Source organism: Saccopteryx bilineata, chromosome 9 (assembly GCF_036850765.1).
Source record: "Saccopteryx bilineata isolate mSacBil1 chromosome 9, mSacBil1_pri_phased_curated, whole genome shotgun sequence".
NCBI lineage: Eukaryota > Metazoa > Chordata > Mammalia > Chiroptera > Emballonuridae > Saccopteryx > Saccopteryx bilineata.
In genome coordinates, this window is record NC_089498.1 from 43036570 (window position 1) to 43055503 (window position 18934).

The 18934-nt window shown below is 47.5% G+C and overlaps 1 protein-coding gene across 1 annotated transcript; it reads left to right on the forward strand.

Moving 5' to 3' along the window:
- The first annotated feature begins 178 nt into the window (after positions 1-178).
- Positions 179-17671, forward strand: TBCB (tubulin folding cofactor B). The gene is made up of 6 exons (XM_066244159.1): positions 179-429; positions 780-923; positions 4456-4552; positions 5238-5429; positions 10586-10658; positions 10838-17671. Exons 1-6 carry the CDS (start codon positions 316-318, stop codon positions 10950-10952), a joined length of 735 nt encoding a protein of 244 aa, XP_066100256.1. The 5' UTR covers positions 179-315; the 3' UTR covers positions 10953-17671.
- Positions 17672-18934: the final 1263 nt, after the last annotated feature.

The following is an 18934-nucleotide window of genomic DNA, read 5'->3' on the forward strand; positions in this document are numbered from 1 at the left end:
CATGCGCGAGTTTCGCGTAAATCCTGCCAGTCCTTCCTCCCGCCTTCAGCCTTCGCCTGCCCGGTCCATTTCCCGGGCTGCTATTGGAAGAACTAAGCACGGCAGGCCTCTCAGGATTGGCTGGCCCTACCTAAGACTGCGGGAGAGCGTCAGGCGGTGAGGAGACGGCGGCGAATGGCGGACCCTCTCTGCGGGAGAGTGCGGATTGGCCAGGTCCGGAGCAGGGGAGGGGCTGACATCCCAGAAGCGGTAGCGGCGGCGGAGCCTGTGTGAGGCGGCTGACGGGGCTGCGGACCCGGTTAGGGCCCCGACGAGATGGAGGTGACGGGGTTATCCGCGCCCACAGTGACTGTTTTCATCAGCAGCTCCCTCAACAGCTTTCGCTCCGAGAAGCGGTACAGTCGCAGCCTCACGATAGCTGAATTCAAGGTGTGGCGGGGGGCGGGGCCCCGGGGGGCGGGACAAAGGGGAAATGGAGGGTCCAGAAATAAACCGAGGTTGCAGAGGTTGGGAACCTTGCTTCTGCCGGGCAGAGCCTGAGAGAACCGAAGGGTTCAGAGAAGGAGGCGGGTCTGGGAAAATCAGAGGTTCCCGAGGGCGGGGGCAAGAGCGGAGGGGCATGGCCGGGGATAACCAGTTGGGTCCTAAAATGATGGTCTCGTGGAGGAGCAAGGATGGGGTGATGGTTGTTCGTACAAGGAGCAGAGACTCAGAGCAGAGGGTGGGGCCACCAACAGCCTTCCTCCTCTCCAACCTCTCCCATCTCCTACTCTTCTCAGTGTAAACTAGAGCTGGTGGTGGGCAGCCCTGCGTCTTGCATGGAACTGGAGTTGTATGGACCTGACGAGAAGTTCTACAGCAAGCTGGATCAGGAGGATGCACTACTGGGCTCATACCCCGTAGATGATGGCTGCCGCATCCATGTGAGACCTCCCTTCGTTATTTATTTAACAAATGCGTGCCATATTTTGCCCTGTGTGATAACCAAGATAGATCCTCATGGAGCCCCTAGTCCAGTGTAGAGTGAGACGGACCCATCCCCAGACAGCGACAGCCAGAGTGGTTTGGGCTGGGGCAAGTTCAGGGGACCGGGGACATCCGGAAGAGGTGCCAGACTTCGTCTGGTATCATGAGGGGGGCTTTCTGAAGGAGGAGAGGCCTGAGTTGAGACCTGAAGGATGGGGAAAGGACGACTTAGGAGAAGAGGTGGGAGAGGCATGCCAGCTGGGGGAAGCAGAGTGAGTGGGTCGCCTGAGGTGGGTCAGGGTGAACAGTGAGATGTGTTGGGAGAAGACGGAAACAAAGGACCTCTACATATATCAGCTCACATCATCTCTGTCCTCATCTTCCCATACCCCATCTTCTGCCATACTCCTCAGACATTTCGGCATCCACGGTGCTGTCTACCTCAGAGCCTTTGCATGTGCTATACCCTGTGCCTGAAAGGTTCTTTTTTCTATGCTCACATGGCTTACTCCTTCCTTCCAGTCCTTACTTTCAGTGTCAGCTTTCAAGTGTGAGAACTTCATTGGCTTCAGTGTAAAATTTAAACCTCCTTCTTCACTTCATTTGATGGTGGTCATTAGCTCTTATCGTCCTGTGACATACTGTGCATTTCCCCCCAGCATCTGGAACAGTACCTGGCACCGACAGGGTGCTTAGTTGGATGATGAATTGAATCTATAAAATAAGACTGTATAATTAACCCTATTTTGCAGAAGACAGAATTTAGCTTCAAGATGGAATTTATTATCCTAAGGATGAATTATTCTTTTTACATTTTTTATTATTATTAATCTTAATGGGGTGACATTGATAAATCAGGGTACATATGTTCAGAGAAAACATCTCCAGGTTATTTTGACTTTTGATTATGCTGCATTCAACGGGTCAGGGTGGCCGAGCGGTCTGAGGCGCTGATTATGCTGCATTCCCATCACCCAAAGTCCAATTATCTTCCGTCACCTTCTAACTGGTTTTCTTTTTTTTTTTCTAACTGGTTTTCTTAACTAAGGATGAGTTATTGCTGGAATCTTTACCTCAGTCGCATTACTTCAAAAATACGTGTTCCTAGAGAACTGGGTTTTTGTTTGTTTGTTTGTTTTTAATCTCTTTTATTTACTAACTGTTCATTAAGCATCTGTGTTACCAGGGGTATACCAGTGAACCAAATTTGAAAAGGTCTTTGTTTAGTTTCGTCTGGTTTGAGATAGATGTTAGCTAAATATTCACAAGAACAAATATGAAGAGTCGGTGAGGTGAAGACAATGCAAGAGGAGAGAGAGGAGCTGGAGACCCTATTCTGAGGAAATGACCCTATCAGTGAGGTCTGAGAGGACTACCTGGAGGGGGCGCTGGCTGAGCAGAGACCTGAAGAATAGGAGTTAACTGAAGAAGGGAAAGAGTGCTCCAGGAGAAGGGTACAGCGTGTGCAAACACTCTGAAATGGGAGTGAGCATGGTGGGTGCAAGGGACTGGAGAGTAGCCACTCCTATGACAGACGGAAGTGGGAGCCAAGAGAGGACTCTGAGTCAGGAAGGCCCTGGTCTGGCTGAGCTGTTTACCGGCTTCCTCGTACTATGTGTGGGGAGCAGACTGGAGGCTAAAAGGAGTGGGGAGACAAGGGAGGAGGCTGCTTCATAGTCCTGACGAGGTGGCGAAGTGGGAGTGGGTCAGGACTGTGGGTCAGCTTTGTATGGCTGGGCCTCAGCACTGAGACTGAGGTGCCCGGGGCTGCTTCAATCTAAGGATGTGCTGGTGGGCCAGGCATGGCCGGTGGCATCCTCAAGACAGGAGGTTTTCACACATGGATTCAGATATAGACAAACCTGTGACTTCTGAAGTCATTCAAAGAAAGTTTCCCAGAGGTGGAGTCTCTGGGAATTTGTATTTTTTCTTTTACTTTTTCTGTTTATAAATATTACCTGTATTTATTGCTTAAAATAACAGCAAATTTTTTTTTTGGGGGGGGGACAGACACAGAGATGGATAGGAAGGGAGAGAGATGAGAAGCATCAGTCTTTGTTGTGGCACCTTAGTTGTTCATCTCTATTGCTTTCTCCTATATGCCTTGACCGGGGGGCTACAACAGACCGAGAGACCCCTTGCTCAAGCCAGCGACCTTGGGGTTTTGAACCTGGGTCCTCCACCTCCCAGTCCAATGCTTTATCCACTGTGCCACCGCCTGGTCAGGCAAATAACAGTAATTTTAAACTTACAAAAATCTCTAATATAGAAAGTAGAAATTATTAGTGATTCTTGACCAGAAATAAAAGCCATTTCTCTCTTGGTGTGTTGTTAGCCTAATGGTTCAGGCCAAACACCTGAGAATGTTTCCCGACCCCTCTCTTTCTCTCACACCCACATCTAGTCTGTCTGCAAGCCTTGTGGGGTCCACCTGCAAAATCTGTCCAGAATCTAAACTCTTCTCCCCCTCTACTGCCCCACCCTGGCCCAGCCTCCATTCTCTTCCTCCTAGACATATTGCCTCTGTCTCCTACTTCCTTTCCTATCCCCCTAGTCTGTTTTCCACATGCAGCTAAAGGGAGCTTGTGAAGCAGAGCCAGGTGAGAGCCCTCTTGGCTCAGACCATCATCAGCTGTACCTCATTCCAGGTAAAAGCAAAGTTTGCAGGGATCTGTTATGTCTCCCACTCTCCCTGGCTTACTCCATGCCAGCCGTGCTCGCCTCCCTGCTGTTCCTCAAGGGTTACATCCGGGACTTGGTGCCTGTTGTTCCTTCTCATTCTTTAGGCCTTGGCTCAGACATCCCCTCCCTTTGGAAGTCTTCCCTGACTACCTTCCCAGGCACTGTAAGCCTCTGGTATTTTTTACATCAAACCTTGTTATCTTCCGGTGTTTTAAGACACATACCTTTGTTTATGGTCGGTTTCCCAGCAGAATGAGCACTCGTTGATGTCAGGCATTTATCTGCTTTTTGCACTGTGTCCCTAGTACCCAGCACAGATCCCAACTGGGCACCTTGGAAGAGCTCCACAAGCAACGAGTTCATGAATACTGAGGATGGAACAGGAAGAGATGCTCCAGGGTCTGGAAGTTGGGGCCAGCTTAGGAGGATCCCAGAGGCTCAGAGAGGACAGATGTACTTACCCAGAGGGCTCATGAGCAAGACCCAAGCTCCACCTTTTGGTTCTTGTGATTTGGGGTCATCAGTGATATTGATGCCAATATGTGGGGATCGTGTGGGGCAGATCCAGCCTCCAGGGTTTGGATGGGGTGAGGAAAGGGAAATTACTAGTGTAGACCCCTGCTCTTGTCCTTTCTGCTGGGCTCAGGAGATGAGAGACAGCTGGGGTAAAGTGAAGGTAGAATATTGTTTTGTTAGGAGAGACTTAAGTCTATGGAATGCTCCACTATGCAACTGTACCAGCACCTTCAGCATCTCAAGCCTCCCTGACCAGACCTTGATCTCCACTGACCCCTCCCCTTCCTGCAGGTCATTGATCACAGTGGTGCCCGCCTTGGGGAGTATGAGGATGTGTCCAAGGTGGAGAAGTACAGGATCTCACAAGAAGCCTACAACCAGAGGGAAGGTATGCGGCCCATGGGTAAATTGGGGCCTGTGGAAGCCAAAAGGAATGTGTGCAGGGGGGAGGTGGTGTTAGGGGGCAGACAGAACAGATAGGGAGATTGAGGGGAAATTGGTGGTGTGGGCAGGGGGAGAGTGGAGGGGTGCCATGAGGTTGCTATGGGGACAGATGAGGGCATGGGAAAGCAGTGTGGGTAGAAAGGGCATAGGATGCAAATGAGGGCTGGAGGTGTCGGGATGTGGGCGGGCAGACAGACGAGTGCGTGGGAAAGTGGAAGGGGCATTAGAGGGAGGTCTGGGGTGTGAGGGATCAGGTGTGGGGAGCACGGTCAGGGTCACATGGGGCAGCCAGTGTGGGGCAGAGCATGGCAGAAAATGTGGAATGAATAGTACAGACGTGTGGGAAAGATGGATTCAGGATGGATGGAGGTGAATGTGACACTGAAGGATGTGGGAAGATGGGGTGATGTGAAAGACTGGAGACACGAATCTTCTTAGTCTAGATTGTGGGGAGACCCCAGAGAGCCTGGGGAGAGGCCAGGGCTTGGGGGGCTTGGATGACAGCCCTTTGACACCTGGAACAGAAGAGTTGATCTGAGTGTTAGCCTGTGTGAGTAGAATGTTCTCTCTTCGGGCCAGAGGCCCCACCCTGGTACTGTTCTGACCCCTATCCCCCTCCCCACTCGCAGACTCAGTCCGCTCCTTCCTGAAGCGCAGCAAGCTAGGCCGATTCAATGAAGAAGAGCGCGCACAGCAAAAGGCTGAGATCAGCCAGCGCCTCACAGAGGAGAAGGCGCAGGCCAGTGTCATCCCTGTGGGAAGCCGCTGTGAGGTGCAGACTCCTGGGCAGCCCCCTCGCCGGGGCACTGTCATGTATGTAGGTACGTGGCCCCAAGGCCTTATGCCCTGCTCTGCCTGATGTTGGCAGCGCTGGGAACCGAGCCCTCGGGAGATCTCAATTTAATGGGAGAGGCAGTCACAGAGCTGATAATGACAGGCCGGAGTGTTCATGGCAGGGAATTGGGAAGCAGAGGCAGAGTAACCTGGGTTGTGATAGAGGAGGTAGAGGCCGGAGCGATTAGTTCTGAGGCGAAGGTGGTCAGAGCTAACATGGGGAAACTGGCAGAATTTTTAGGGCTGTGATGGGGAAGGCACTGGCTGAAGTGATCAGAGCAGGGATGAGGGAAGCTTAGGAAGCTGTGTGAGCTGAGAGGAAGTACCAGACTTCTGGAGAGTAATCCAGAGTGCTTGGGGAGAGGGGAGGAGGACTCTCTGAAGGAAAGAGAGAAGTGAGCCAGGTGAAAAGGGAGGGTGAGTGTTCTAGCCAGAGGTAATAGTGAGGGCAGATGCTGTGAACAGAAACGAGCTTGACCTGTTTGAGGCAGAGAAAGAAAGTCAGCATGGCTAGGGGGCAGGTAAGAAGTGAGGTCAGGATCATGGGCAGGGCTGGACCATGCATAGCCTTGGAGACTATAGAGAGGAGTGTGGGTTTTATTGTTTTTTTATAGCAACTTTATTGAAATATAATTCATAAAGCATAAGGCTGACTCATTTGAAGTGTATGCTATTCATTCATGGTTTTTAATATATTCACAGAATTGTGCAACCACCACCACAATCAATTTTAGCTCATTTTCATCACCCCAAAAAGGAACCCCATAACCTTTAGCTGCCCCTTCTCATTTCTAAAACCCTATCTCCCTTAGTCTTAAACAGCCACTATAGACTTACCAATTCTGGATGTTTCACATAAGTGGAGTCATACTATATTATGTAGTCTTGTGACTATCTTCTTTTTTTTCTTTCTTTCATTGAGAGGAGGAGAGGCAGAGACAGACTCCCGCATGTGCCCCGACCAGGATCCGCCGGGCAAGCCCACCAGGGGGCTGCCCATCTGGGTCATTGTTTCATTGCTTAGCAACTGAGCTAGTTTTTAGCATCTGAGGTGGAGGCCACTGAGCCATTCTCAGTGCCCGGGGCCAACTCGCTTGAACCAGTTGAGGCATGGCTGTGGGAGAAAGAGAGAGAGATGGTGGAGGGAGAGGGGTGGAGAAACAGATGGGCGTTTCTCCTGTGTGCCCTGACTGGGAATCAAACCTGGGACTTCCACACGCTGGGACACTCTACCACTGAGCCAGCCAGCCAGGGCAACTGCCTTCACCTAGCATGTTTTCAGGGTTCATCCATGATATAGCATGTGTCAGTACTCCATTTCTTTTTTATTTTTTTGTGACAGAGAGAAACAGACAAGAAAGGAGAGAGATGAGAAGCATCAGCTGGTAGTTATGGCATCTTTGTGGTTCATTGATTGCTTTCTTTATTTTTTTTTTTCATTGATTGCTTTCTGATACCTGCCTTGACTAGGGGGCTCAAGCTGAGCCATTGACAGTGACCCCTGGCTCAAGCCAGTGACCTTTGGGGTCAAGCCAGCGACCATGGGATCATGTCTATGACTCCACGCTCAAGCCGGCAACCTCGGGGTTTAGAACCTGGGTCCTCAGCATCCCAGATTGATACTGTCCACTGCACTGCCACCTGGTCAGGTTGTGACATTGTTTTCCTTTCTCTGTACCTAAGAGTGAAATTGCTGGGTCATGTGGTGACTCTGTTTAACCTTTTGAGGAACAGCCCCTGTTTACAGTGGCTGCACCACTTTACATTCCCACCAGAATGTGTGAGGGGTCCGCCTGCGGTGGCACAGTGGATAGAGCGTCAGACTGGGATGCAGAAGACCCAGATTTGAAACCCTGAGGTTGCTGGTTTGAGCACAGGCTCACCAGCTTGAACATGGGGTCACTGGTTTGAGCGTGAGATCATAGACATGACCCTGTGATAACTAGCTTGAGCCCAAAGGTCACTGGCTTAAAGCCCAAGGTCGCTGGCTTGAGCAAGGGGTCACTCACTCTGCTGTAGTGCACCCCCCCCCAAAGGCACATATGAGAAAGCCATCAGTGAACAACTAAGGTACCACAACAAAGAATTGATGCTTCTTGTCTTTTTCCCTTCCTGCCTGTCTGTCCATATCTGTTTCTCTTGCTTAAAAAAAAAAAAGAATGTATGAGAGGTCCAGTTTCTCCACATCCTCTCCAACACTTAGAATTATTTGTCTTTATGATTATAGTTAATCTCATGGGCATGAAGTGGTAAAGCTTTATGGTTTTGATTTGCATTTCTTTGATGGCTGGCTAATGATGTTGAGTATCTTTTCATGTACTTAATGGCAATCTGTATATCTTCTTTAGAGAAATGTCTATTCAGATCCTTCTTTACCCATTTTTATTTTTTTTTTAGATTTTATTTATTGATTTTACAAAGTCGGGGAGGACAAGAAGCATCAACTTGTAGTTGCTTCACTTTAGTTGTCCATTGTTTGCTTGTCATATGTGCCTTGCTTGACTGGGCAAGCCCAGGGTTTTGAACCAGCAACCTCAGCATTCTAAGGTCAGTACTCTTATCCACTGCGCCACCACAGGCCAGGCCCTTTCTGCCCGTTTTTAAGTTAGGTTGTTTGTCTTTTTCTGTTGAGTTGTGTATTAGGCTGCCATAACAAACGATCATACACTGGATGGCTTAAATAACAGAAATTTATTTCTCACCATTGTTCTGGACATCCAAGATCAAGCAAGGCCTTGGCAGGTCTGGTTTCTTCTGAGGCCTCTCATTGGCTTGTAGAAGGTACCTCTTCACTGTATCCTGACATGTCTTTTCTCTGTGTGCATACCCATCTCTGGTGTCTCCTTGTGTGTTTAAATTTAAATTTATTCCTATAAGGACATCAGTCAGATTTATTCTAGATACAATTATCTTATTAAATATATGATTCAGAAATGTTTTCTCCCGTTGTGTAGATTGGTTGTCTTTTCACTTTCTTGATTGTGTTCTTTGAAGCACAAAAGTTTTTTATTTTTATGAAGTTTAATTCATTTTTTGTTGCTGTGCTTTTGATATTAAACCTAAGAATTCAGTGCCTAGCCTGACCAGGCAGTGTCACAGTGGTTAGAGCGTTGGACTGGGATGTGGGGGACCCAGGTTCGGGACCCCAAGGTCACCAGCTTGAGCACGGGCTCATCTAGTTTGAGCAAGGCTTACCAGCTTGAGCCCAAGGTTGCTGGCTGAGCAAAGGGTCAGTCAGTCTGCTGTAGGCCCCCCCCCCCATCAAGGCACATATGAGAAATATGAGAAATCAATCAATGAACAACTAAGGAGCTGCAACGAAGAATTGATATTTCTCATCTCTCTCCATTCCTGTCTGTCTGTCTCTGTCCCTCTTTCTGACTCTCTCTGTCTCTGCCACACACACAAAAAAGAATTCAGTGCCTAATTCAAGGTCACAAAGATTTATGTCTGTATTTTCTTCTAAGAGTTTTATAGTGTCATATCTGATGTTTAGGTCTTCGATGACCTACTTTGTGTTACTTTTTGTGTAGCGTGAGGTAGGACTCCAACTTCATTCTCTTGCATGTGGATATCTAGTTGTGCCAACATTATTTGGTGAAAAGACTTTTTTTTCTGAAGTTGGAAATGGGGAGGCAGTCAGACAGATTCCCGCATGCACCCGACTGGGATCCACCCAGCATGCCCACCAGGGGGTGATGTTCTGCCCATCTGGGGCATCGCTCTGTTGCAACCAGAGCCATTCTAGTGCCTGAGGCAGAGGCCACAGAGCCATCCTCAGCGCCCGGGCCAACTTTGCTCCAATGGAGCCTTGGCTGCGGGGAAGAGAGAGACAGAGAGGAAGGAGAGGGGGAGGGGTGGAGAAGCTAACGGGAGCTTCTCCTGTGTGCCCTGGCCGGGAATCAAACCCGAGACTCCTGCACACCAGGCCAACGCTCTACCACTGAGCCAACCGGCCAGGGCCAAAGACTTTTTTTTTTTTTCTTCTTTTTTTTTTCTCACTGAATTGTCCTGGTATCCTTCTCAGAAATCATTTGACCATAAACTGTGGATTTTATGTTGAGTGAGATGGGAAGCTTTTGAGGAATTTGGGTCAAGAGTGGTGCTATTTCCATTTGATTTTTACAAAGACCTCTTTGGCTGTGGGTGTCAAATGAATAGGGGGTCAGGGGTAGGAACAGGGAGATCAGTGAAGGGGGCTACCATATCAGTCTGGGAAGGAGATGATGGTGGTCCTAGTAAGGTATATAGTTTTCGATAAGACAGGCTTTATTTATTTATTTTTAAATGTTTATTTTATTGCCTGACCTGTGGTGGAGCAGTGGATAAAGCATCAACCTGGAACGCTGAGGTCACTGGTTTGAAACCCTGGGCTTCCCTAGTCAAGGCACATATGGGAGTTGATGCTTCATGTTCCTCCTCCCTTCTCTTTCTCTTCTCTCTTCTTTCTAAAATGAATAAATAAAATCTAAAAAGAGTTGCCTAACCAGGCAGTGGTGCAGTGGATAGAGCATCAACCTGGAACGCAGAAGACCCAGGTTAGAAACCCTGAGGTTGCCAGCTTGAGCGTGGGCTCATCCGGCTTGAGAGTGGGCTCACAAGCTTGAGTGTGGAGTTACTGGCTTGAGCATGGGATCATAGTCATGACCCCATGGTTGCTGGTTTGAGCCCTAAGGTCGCTGGCTTGAAGCCCAAAGTCGCTGGCTTGAAGCCCAAAGTCGCTGGCTTGAGCAAGGGATTACTTGCTCTGCACTTGCCCCTGGTCAAGGCATGTATGAGAAAACAATCAGTGATCAACTAAGGAGCTGCAACGAAGAATTGATGCTTCTCATCTCTCCCTTCCTGTCTGTCTGCCCCTGTCTGTCCCTCTCTCTGTCTCTGTCTCTGTCTTTGTCTATCTCTGTCACACACAAAAAAATGTTTGTATTATTGATTTTAGAGAGGGCATGAGAAAGAGGAGGAAAGAGGAACATCTGTTCCTATATATGCCTTGACCCAGGATCGAAGCGGCAACCTCTATGCTTTGGGAGGATGCTCTGATTAACTGAGCTATCTGACCAGGGCTACAAGATGGGCTCTAGGCAGGCACAAATCTGGGATGAGCTGCATCTGAAGGTTTTGTTTGGATTTCTCTCCTGGGCAGGACTCACAGATTTCAAGCCTGGCTACTGGATTGGTATCCGCTATGATGAGCCACTAGGGAAAAATGATGGCAGGTAAAAATGTTCCCACTCGTGTCTGTGTGTGTCTGTACCTGTGTCTGTGCTTGCATATGTGCGCATATGTGTGTAAATGCATGCATGTACTACTGGGGAGAGCTTATCCATCCTAGCATCTGGGGAGGGAGCCATGTTGGGAGCTCTCTGACCACTGACTTTTTCATCATTCCCGGCAGTGTGAATGGGAAACGCTACTTTGAATGCCAGGCCAAATACGGTGCCTTCGTCAAGCCATCAGTTGTGACAGTGGGAGATTTCCCTGAGGAGGACTATGAGTTGGATGAGATGTGATGCTCAAGAAAGGGCAGACTTGTGTATTAAATTTGCTGGACCTCGGAAGTGTCGGGAGGACTCGGTGATTATAGGAAAGGTGGGGGCAGCTGGGTAGGTGAGGGTGAAATAGGGGGCTGGGCAAAGTAGAACTTGGGAAGGGTGAAGCTTTATCCTTTAGTTGGTAGCTGGAGGCCCAGGAGACTCTTCTTTGTCCTTTATTAGTCAATATAATATTCTGCTGCTGTAACAAATAGGCACACAATAATAGTGGCTTTCACAAGATTGAAGTTTATTTCTCTCCATGTAAAGTGTCATGTGATCATAAGAGCTAATATGGTGATCCCTCCAAGTCAGAGGCCAGTTTCTATTTCTGTGTATCTTGTTGTTCTTCCATCTTCTCCTCATAATTGCCACCTCATCTGCTCTCGGCACCAGGATTGGGGAGGAGGAAAGGATACCCCTTGTCTTTAGGAATATATATATATATATATATATATATATATATATATATACAACTCAAAACTTGTTCCTTTTTCATTGTCCAGAATTTATCCCATGGCCACTTGTAACTGCAAAAGAGATGGAAATGTAGTTTTTATTTTGGGAAGCCATGTTCCTATCTAAATATCAGAAGTTCCTATACTATAAGAGCTGGGGAGAAAGGATATTGGGGGTCAACAAGTAGTTCTGCTAGAGTCCCTGTGGGTAGGGAGACCTTACCTGTTTACTTAATATAGTTGACCTTTACCTGACTGGTAGTGGCGCAGTGGATAGAGCATCAACCAGTAACACTGAGGTCCCTGGTTTGAAACCCTGAGATCACTAACTTGAGTGCTGCAGACTTGAGCCCAAGGTCACTGGCTTGAGCAAGGGGTCACTGGCTCAGCTTGAGTCCTGGGTCAAGGCACGTACAAAAAGCAATCAATGAAAAACTAATGTGAAGCAACTACAAGTTGATGCTTTTTCTTCTCTCTCTTTCCTCTCCCCCCCCCCACCCCCATATCAATCAAATTTAGAAAGTATTACATTTAGGCCCTGGCTGGTGGGTCAGTGGATAGAGCGTCAGTCCAGTGTATGGATGTCCTGGGTTCAATTCCTGGTCAGGGCACACAGAAGAAGCAACCATCCATTCCTTTCCCCCTTCTCTCCCTCTTCCTCTCCTGCAGCCAGTAGCTTGATTGGTTCGACGTCAGCCCCAGTCACTGAGGATGGCTCAGTTAGTCTGAGTGCATCAGCCTCAGGTGCTAAAAATAGCTTGGTACTTGAGCATTGGCCCGAGACTAGGTTGCGAGGTGGATCCTGGTTGGGGCGCAAGCACAAGTCTTATCTCACTATCCTCCTCTCACTTAAAAAAAGAAAAGCCTCACCAGGCAGTGGCACAGTGGATAGAGCATCAGACTGGGACGTAGAGGACCCAGGTTTGAAACCCTGAGGTCACCAGCTTGAGCACGGGCTCATCTGGCTTGAGTGTGGGCTCACCAGCTTGAGCGTGGGTTTGCTGGCATGAGCATGGGAACATAGACATGACCCCATGGTCAGTAGCTGGAGCCTGAAGGTCGCTGGCTTGAGGCAAGGTTGCTAGCTTGAGCAAGGGGTCACTTGCTCTGCTGTAGCCTCCCAGTCAAGGCACATATGAGAAAGCAGTCAATGACCAACTAAGGAGCTGCAGTGAAGAATTGATGCTTCTCATCTCTCTCCCTTCCTGTCTGTCCCTATCTGTCCCTCTCTCTGACTCTCTCTCTGTCCCTGTCAAAAATAAAGAATAAAAGTATTAAATGTAGCCCTGGCTGGACAGCTTGGTTGGTTAGAGCATCTTCCCGAAGCACAGAAATTGTAGGTTCGATCCCTAGTCTTGGCACATACAGGAACAGATAAGTGTTTCTGTCTCCCTCTTTCTCCTTCACTCCTCTCTGAAATCAATAAACATTTTTAAAAAAGTTTTAAATTTAAATATCTATATAGCTGACCCTCGGACAACACAGTTTTGACCTGTGTGGTCTACTTATATGTGGAATTTTTTCAATAAATACTGTAAATGTATTCTTTGTTATTTTCTTAACATTTTCCTCTTTTTAAATTATTTATTTTTTTGTGGCAGAGACAGAGAGAGTCAGAGAGAGGGACAGATAGGAAGGGAGAGAGATGAGAAGCATCAATTTTTCATTGCAGTTCCTTAGTTGCTCATTGATTGCTTTCTCATATGTGCCTTGACAGGGGGGCTACAGCAGACCGAGTGACCCCTTGCTCAAGCCAGCGACCTTGAGCTCAAGCTAATGAGCCCGTGCTCAAGCTGGCAACCTCGGGGTCTCGAACCTGGGTCCTCCACATCCCATTCTGACGCTCTTATCCACTGCGCCACTGCCTGGTCAGGCTCTTTTTAAAATTTACTGTAAGAATACAGTACATAATACATTTAACATATAAAATATGTGTTACTCAGTTGTTTATGTTATTGGTAAGGCTTCTGGTCAACAGTAGGCAATTAGTAGTAAAGGTTTTGAGGAATCAAAAGTTATATGTGGCCTGACCTGTGGTGGCATAGTGGATAAAGTGTTGACCTTAGCACCTGGAACGCTGAGGTTGCCGGTTTGAAACCCTGGGCTTGTCTGGCCAAGGCACATATGGGAGTTGATACTTCCTGCTCCTTCCCCCTTCTCTCTCTCTCTCTCTCTCTTTCTTTCTCACTCTCACTCTCCTCTCTAAAGTGAATAAATTAAAAAAAATGTTATATGTGGGTTTTTAACTGCATTAGGGATTGGCACCCCTACCTAACCTGCATATTGAAGAGTCAACTGTACTTGAAATAAGAAAGAAATCTTATGTGGTTAGAAGTAGCATGAAGCCCTTTATAGCAAAGAATATTGTGTCCTCAGGTATGTGACATATGCACATGTGCACCATACATTCTTGGGAGCTTGAGTCTCACCGTGCATGTGTCTGCCTGTGCAGTAATCCCTTGTTAGCTCCTTGAAGGAATTCCTGATGGGATATCTGTTCGGTGGGCTCTACTTATTTGTTGCAATTAATTATAGAGAAGTTGGCAGTGGGGAAAAACATAAGCAATGAGCTCAGCAACCTACAGAAACAACTTGAGAAAAGGACTCTCTCCCAGTCACTACTGTGAAGAAGGACCTTGGGTTTTGGTGAGTCCAGCATTCACTGCCCTCTCTCACCAGATCTATAACTTCAGAGGACACTGCAGAAAATTAGGATTTCCTTCTAAGGCTTAGGCCCCTTCCATGTCAAGGAGTTTTCAAAGTGAGGATCATTAGGGTGGTATCCCTAGTGTTCCAGCTGGCAACTACCAACTGACGTTCAGCCAGAGTCCAGTTCGGGGTTCAGTTTGCAACCCCTGTTGTGTGCTTTTAAAATATGTCCACAAATTCTTTGACACATTTCTCTTTAAGAGTCCTCCCGTTGGCCCTGGCCGGTTGGCTCAATGGTAGAGCGTTGGCCTGGCGTGCAGGAGTCCCGGGTTCGATTCCCCGTCAGGGCACACAGGAGAAGCGCCCATCTGCTTCTCCACCCCTCCCCCTCTCCTTCCTCTCTGTCTCTCTCTTCTCTTCCCGCAGCCAAGGCTCCATTGGAGCAAAGTTGGCCCAGGCGCTGAGGATGGCTCTGTGGCCTTTGCCTCAGGCGCTGGAGTGGCTCTGATTGTGGCAGAGCGATGCCCTAAGATGGGCAGAGCATTGCCCCCTGGTGGGCATGCCAGGTGGATCCCGGTCGGGCGCATGCGGGAATCTGACTGACTCCCTGTTTCCAGCTTCAGAAAGGTACAAAAAGTGTCCTCCCCTTGAATGTGGCTGATGTAGTGCCTGCTTCTAACAAATAGAATATGGCAGAAGTAATGATTTGTGACTTTGTGACTTTTTAAAAAGACAGGGAGAAGAGAGAAATGAGAAGCATCAATTTGTAGTTGCTTCCTTTTAGTTGTTTATTGATTGCTTCCCATACATGCCTTGTGGGCGTGGCTGTTCAAGCTGAGCCAGTGGCCCCGTGCTCAAGCCAGCGACTTTGGGCTTCAGGCCAGTGACCTTAGGATCATGATCCTGTGCTCAACGACGTCAGGGTTTTGAACTGGGCCCTCGGTGTCTTGGGCTGATGCTCAGTCCATTGCACCATCACCAATAGGGCAATGATATGTGACTTCTAAGACCAGGTCATAAGGCCATTGTATTTTTATCCTTTCTTTTCTTTTATTCTTTATCTTATTTATTTATTTATTTATTTATTTATTTATTTATTGCACATGCAAGAGACAAACAGACCAGAAGGGAGAGAGATGAGAAACATCAACTCATAGTTGCGGCACTCTAGTTGTTTATTGATTGCTTCTCATATTTTCTTTGATGAGGGTGGAGTTCAAGCTGAGACAGTGACCCTTTGTCAAGCCAGTGACCTTTGGGCTCAAGCCAGCGACCATGGGGTCATGTCTGTGATCCCACACTCAACCTGTTGACCCTGTGCTCAAGCTGGTGAGCCTGCACTCACACCAGTAAACTTGGGGTTTTGAACCTGGATCCTCAGTGTCCCAGGGTGATGCTCTATTCACTGTGCCACCACCTGGTCAGGCTTCTTTTTTAAAATTTTATTTAGAGAGAGGCAGGGAGAGAGAGACAAAGAGATAGGAACATCAAGCTGTTTCTGTATGCTCCCTGACTGGGGATCAAACCAGCAACTTCTGCACTTCCCAACGACACTTCAACCAACCAAGGTTATTTTTTTATTTTTAGAGAGACAGAGAGAGGGAGGGAGAGAGACGGAAGGAGAAAGGTTCGAAGCATTCATTTGTTGTTCCACTCAGTTGTGCATTTATTGGTTGCTTCCTGTGTGTGCTCTGATCAGGGATCGAACTTGCAACCTTTTCATCGTGGGACAATGCTCTAATCGACTGAGCTAACTGGCCAAGGACTAGTTCCTTTTTGTATTTTTTGTATATGTTTCTGTTTTGTGTTATTTTCTTTATTTTGTGTGTGTGTGTGCTTTTATTTTCTTGTTTTCTTTCTTTATTCTTGCTATCTCTTTTGGATCACCTGCTCTGAGAAAAGCCAGCTTCCCATGTTATGATTACACTGCTGCAGCCCTATAGAAGGCTCCACACGGTGAGAAACTGAGGCCTGCCAGGAGTCAGCCAGGCCTCCTGCCAACAGCCCTGTGAATGGGCCAGCTTGAAAACTGACTCATACCTAGTCAAGCCATGAGATGACTGCATCTTCTTGAGAGATCTTGAGCCAGAACCACCAGGGGGGGCCACTCCTGAATTCTTGAGCCATAGAAAATGTGAGATAAGTATTATTTTAAGCTATTAAACTTTGGTTTTGTTAGCAATAATATATATTTAATGCACCTGATTCTAATTAATTATTGCTGCATTGAATATTGTCTAAACCTCAGCAAGTTAAACAGCCATTTAATTTTTCTTGCATATATATATATTTTTTAATTTTTATTTATTTAGTTTTATTTTTTTGTAGATATTTGGGGAGGGCTTGGCTTGGGATCTCTCATTGTTTGAGCTAGAAGTTGGCTGGGGCTAGAGTCATCTCAGGGCTTGACTAGGCTAGATATCGAAAGTGACTCAGCAACTTTGCTGGCTATTGGCAAGGAGCTGGGTGAGGACTTTAACTGGATCACCTCCACATGGCCTTTCTAGTATGTCTGTCTTAGAGTAGTTGGACTTTTTATGTGATAGGTGGCTTTCTCCAAAGTGAGTATTCTAGGAGAACCAAAGAAAAGCTGCATGGTCTTTTCTGACTCAACCTCAGACGTCACATAGTATCACTTCTGCTGCTGTCTTTTTTTTTTTTTTTTTTTCCCAGAGACAGAGAGAGGGATAGACAGGGACAGACAGACAGGAACAGAGAGATGAGAAGCATCAATCATTAGTTTTTCGTTGCGCATTGCGACACTTTAGTTGTTCATTGATTACTTTCTCATATGTGCCTTGACCGTGGGCCTTCAGCAGACAGAGTAACCCCTTGCTCGAGCCAGCGACCTTGGGTTCACGCTGGTGAGTTTTTGCTCCAACCAGATGAGCCCGCGCTCAAGCTGGTGACTTCGGGGTCTCGAACCTGGTTCCTCCGCATCCCAGTCCGACGCTCTATCCACTGCACCACCACCTGGTCAGGCCTGCTGCTGTCTTTTGATCAAAGTGATCTCAAACCCACCCAATTGATGAGGAGGCCACATAAATCCCAGTTTTTGATTCAAGGAATGTCAAAACCTCGATGGTCAGGTTTTAAAAACAGTCCCACCTTGCTATACAGAACATTCCTTAAGGTACTAACTCAGTTGCTTTTTTCTCATTCTACAAATTCTCCTCTGATCTATTCTTGTGACTGATACCAAGATTAAGGAAGTGTTTTCTGGCTACCTATGGGCTTTGCAGCAGAAGGGACTACATGTTTTTTACAATATAAACAATCATAATGCCTGCATAGGGCCTGCCTGGCACATTGTCTTTATTCACCCATCCATCCACTCATTCATTCATTCACTCACTCGACATATTTATTGAGATCCTGCAACATGCAGGCACCTTTCTAGGTACTGTGGCTACAGCCATGGCCAAAACAGACAAAATCCCTATTTTTATGGTGTTTACATAAAGTACGGTTTTAGTGAGAAGAACAAGTTACTGAATAATGTAACAGAACAGTAGCCAGACTAGAGAATGTAAGAATTTGTAATAGGATAGAAACATTGTGTCATATCATTTGGATTACTCTCTCTCCTATTTGGAGGAAAAGAACAATTTGGAACCTCATCTTACATGACAGACCAAAGTAAATTCCAGTTGTTTAAGAATGGTGTGTCTGTGTGTAGAGGGAAGGGTATTCACTGTGAAAAGCTAAAGGTTATTTAGTTTTAGTTTTTGCGAGTAAGAGAGAGAGACAAACAGAGGAAGGGAGAGAAATGAGAAACATCAACCAATAGTTGCAGCACTTTAGTTGTTCACTGATTGCTTTTCATACTTGCCTTGACTGGGGGGTTCCAGCTGAGCCAGTGACCTTGGGCTTAAGCCGGAGACCTTGGGCTTCAAGCTGGTGACCTCGCCCTCAAGCTGGTGAGCCCACACTCAAGCTGGTGAGCCCATACTCAAGCCTGCGACCTCAAGGTTTCCATCCTGAGACCTCAGCATCCCAGGTCGATGCTCTATCTACTGTGCCACCACCGGTAAGGCGAAAAGCTATATTGAATAGCAAATATTGAATGACCTCTGTATAGGGAAAGACTTCCTGAACTTCAACATAGTGAAACAAACCACTAAGAAAAAGATTGATGAATTTCGCTGTACAGAAAACAGGTTTTTTTGTGACAGAGACAGAGGGATAGATAGGGACAGACAGACAGGAAGGGTGAGAGATGAGAACATCAAGTCTTTGTTGCAGCACCTTAGTTGTTCATTGATTGCTTTCTCATATGTGCCTTGCCTGGGGCGGGAGGGGGGGCTCCAGCAGAACAAGTGACCCCTTGCTCAAGGCTGTGACCTTGGGTTCAAGCCAGCAACATTGGGCTTCAAGCCAGCGGCCGTGGGGTCATGTCTGTAATCCCACGCTCAAGCTGGTGAGCCTGTGCTCAAGCCAGGGACCTTGGGGTTTTGAACCTGGGTCCTCCGCATCCCAGTCCAACACTCTATCCACTGTGCCACTGCCTTGTCAGGTGAAAGCAGAGTATTTTATATGTCTATAAAGGGCATTGACAAAATTGAATACTCAGAGAAATATATTTGCAACAAAAAATGATAGGAAATTGGCCCTGGCTGGTTGGTAGAGCGTCAGCCTGGCGTGCAGGAGTCCCGGGTTTGATTTCCGGCCAGGGCACACAGGAGAAGCGCCCATCTGCTTCTCCACCCCTCCCCCTCTCCTTCCTCTCTTTCTCTCTCTTCCCCTCCCGCAGCCAAGGCTCCATTGGAACAAAGTTTGCCCGGGCGCTGAGGATGGCTCTGTGGCCTCTGCCTCAGGCGCTAGAATGGCTCTGATTACGGCAGAGCAACGCCC

What these genes read in the sequence shown, in the direction of transcription:
- TBCB (XM_066244159.1), top strand. Translation starts at nt 316, where the DNA reads ATGGAGGTGACGGGGTTATCCGCGCCCACAGTGACTGTTTTCATCAGC. An exon ending in TCACGATAGCTGAATTCAAG is followed by an intron (nt 430 to 779) that starts GTGTGGCGGGGG and finishes TACTCTTCTCAG; the next exon opens with TGTAAACTAGAGCTGGTGGT. An exon ending in GGGCACTGTCATGTATGTAG is followed by an intron (nt 5,430 to 10,585) that starts GTACGTGGCCCC and finishes TCTCCTGGGCAG; the next exon opens with GACTCACAGATTTCAAGCCT.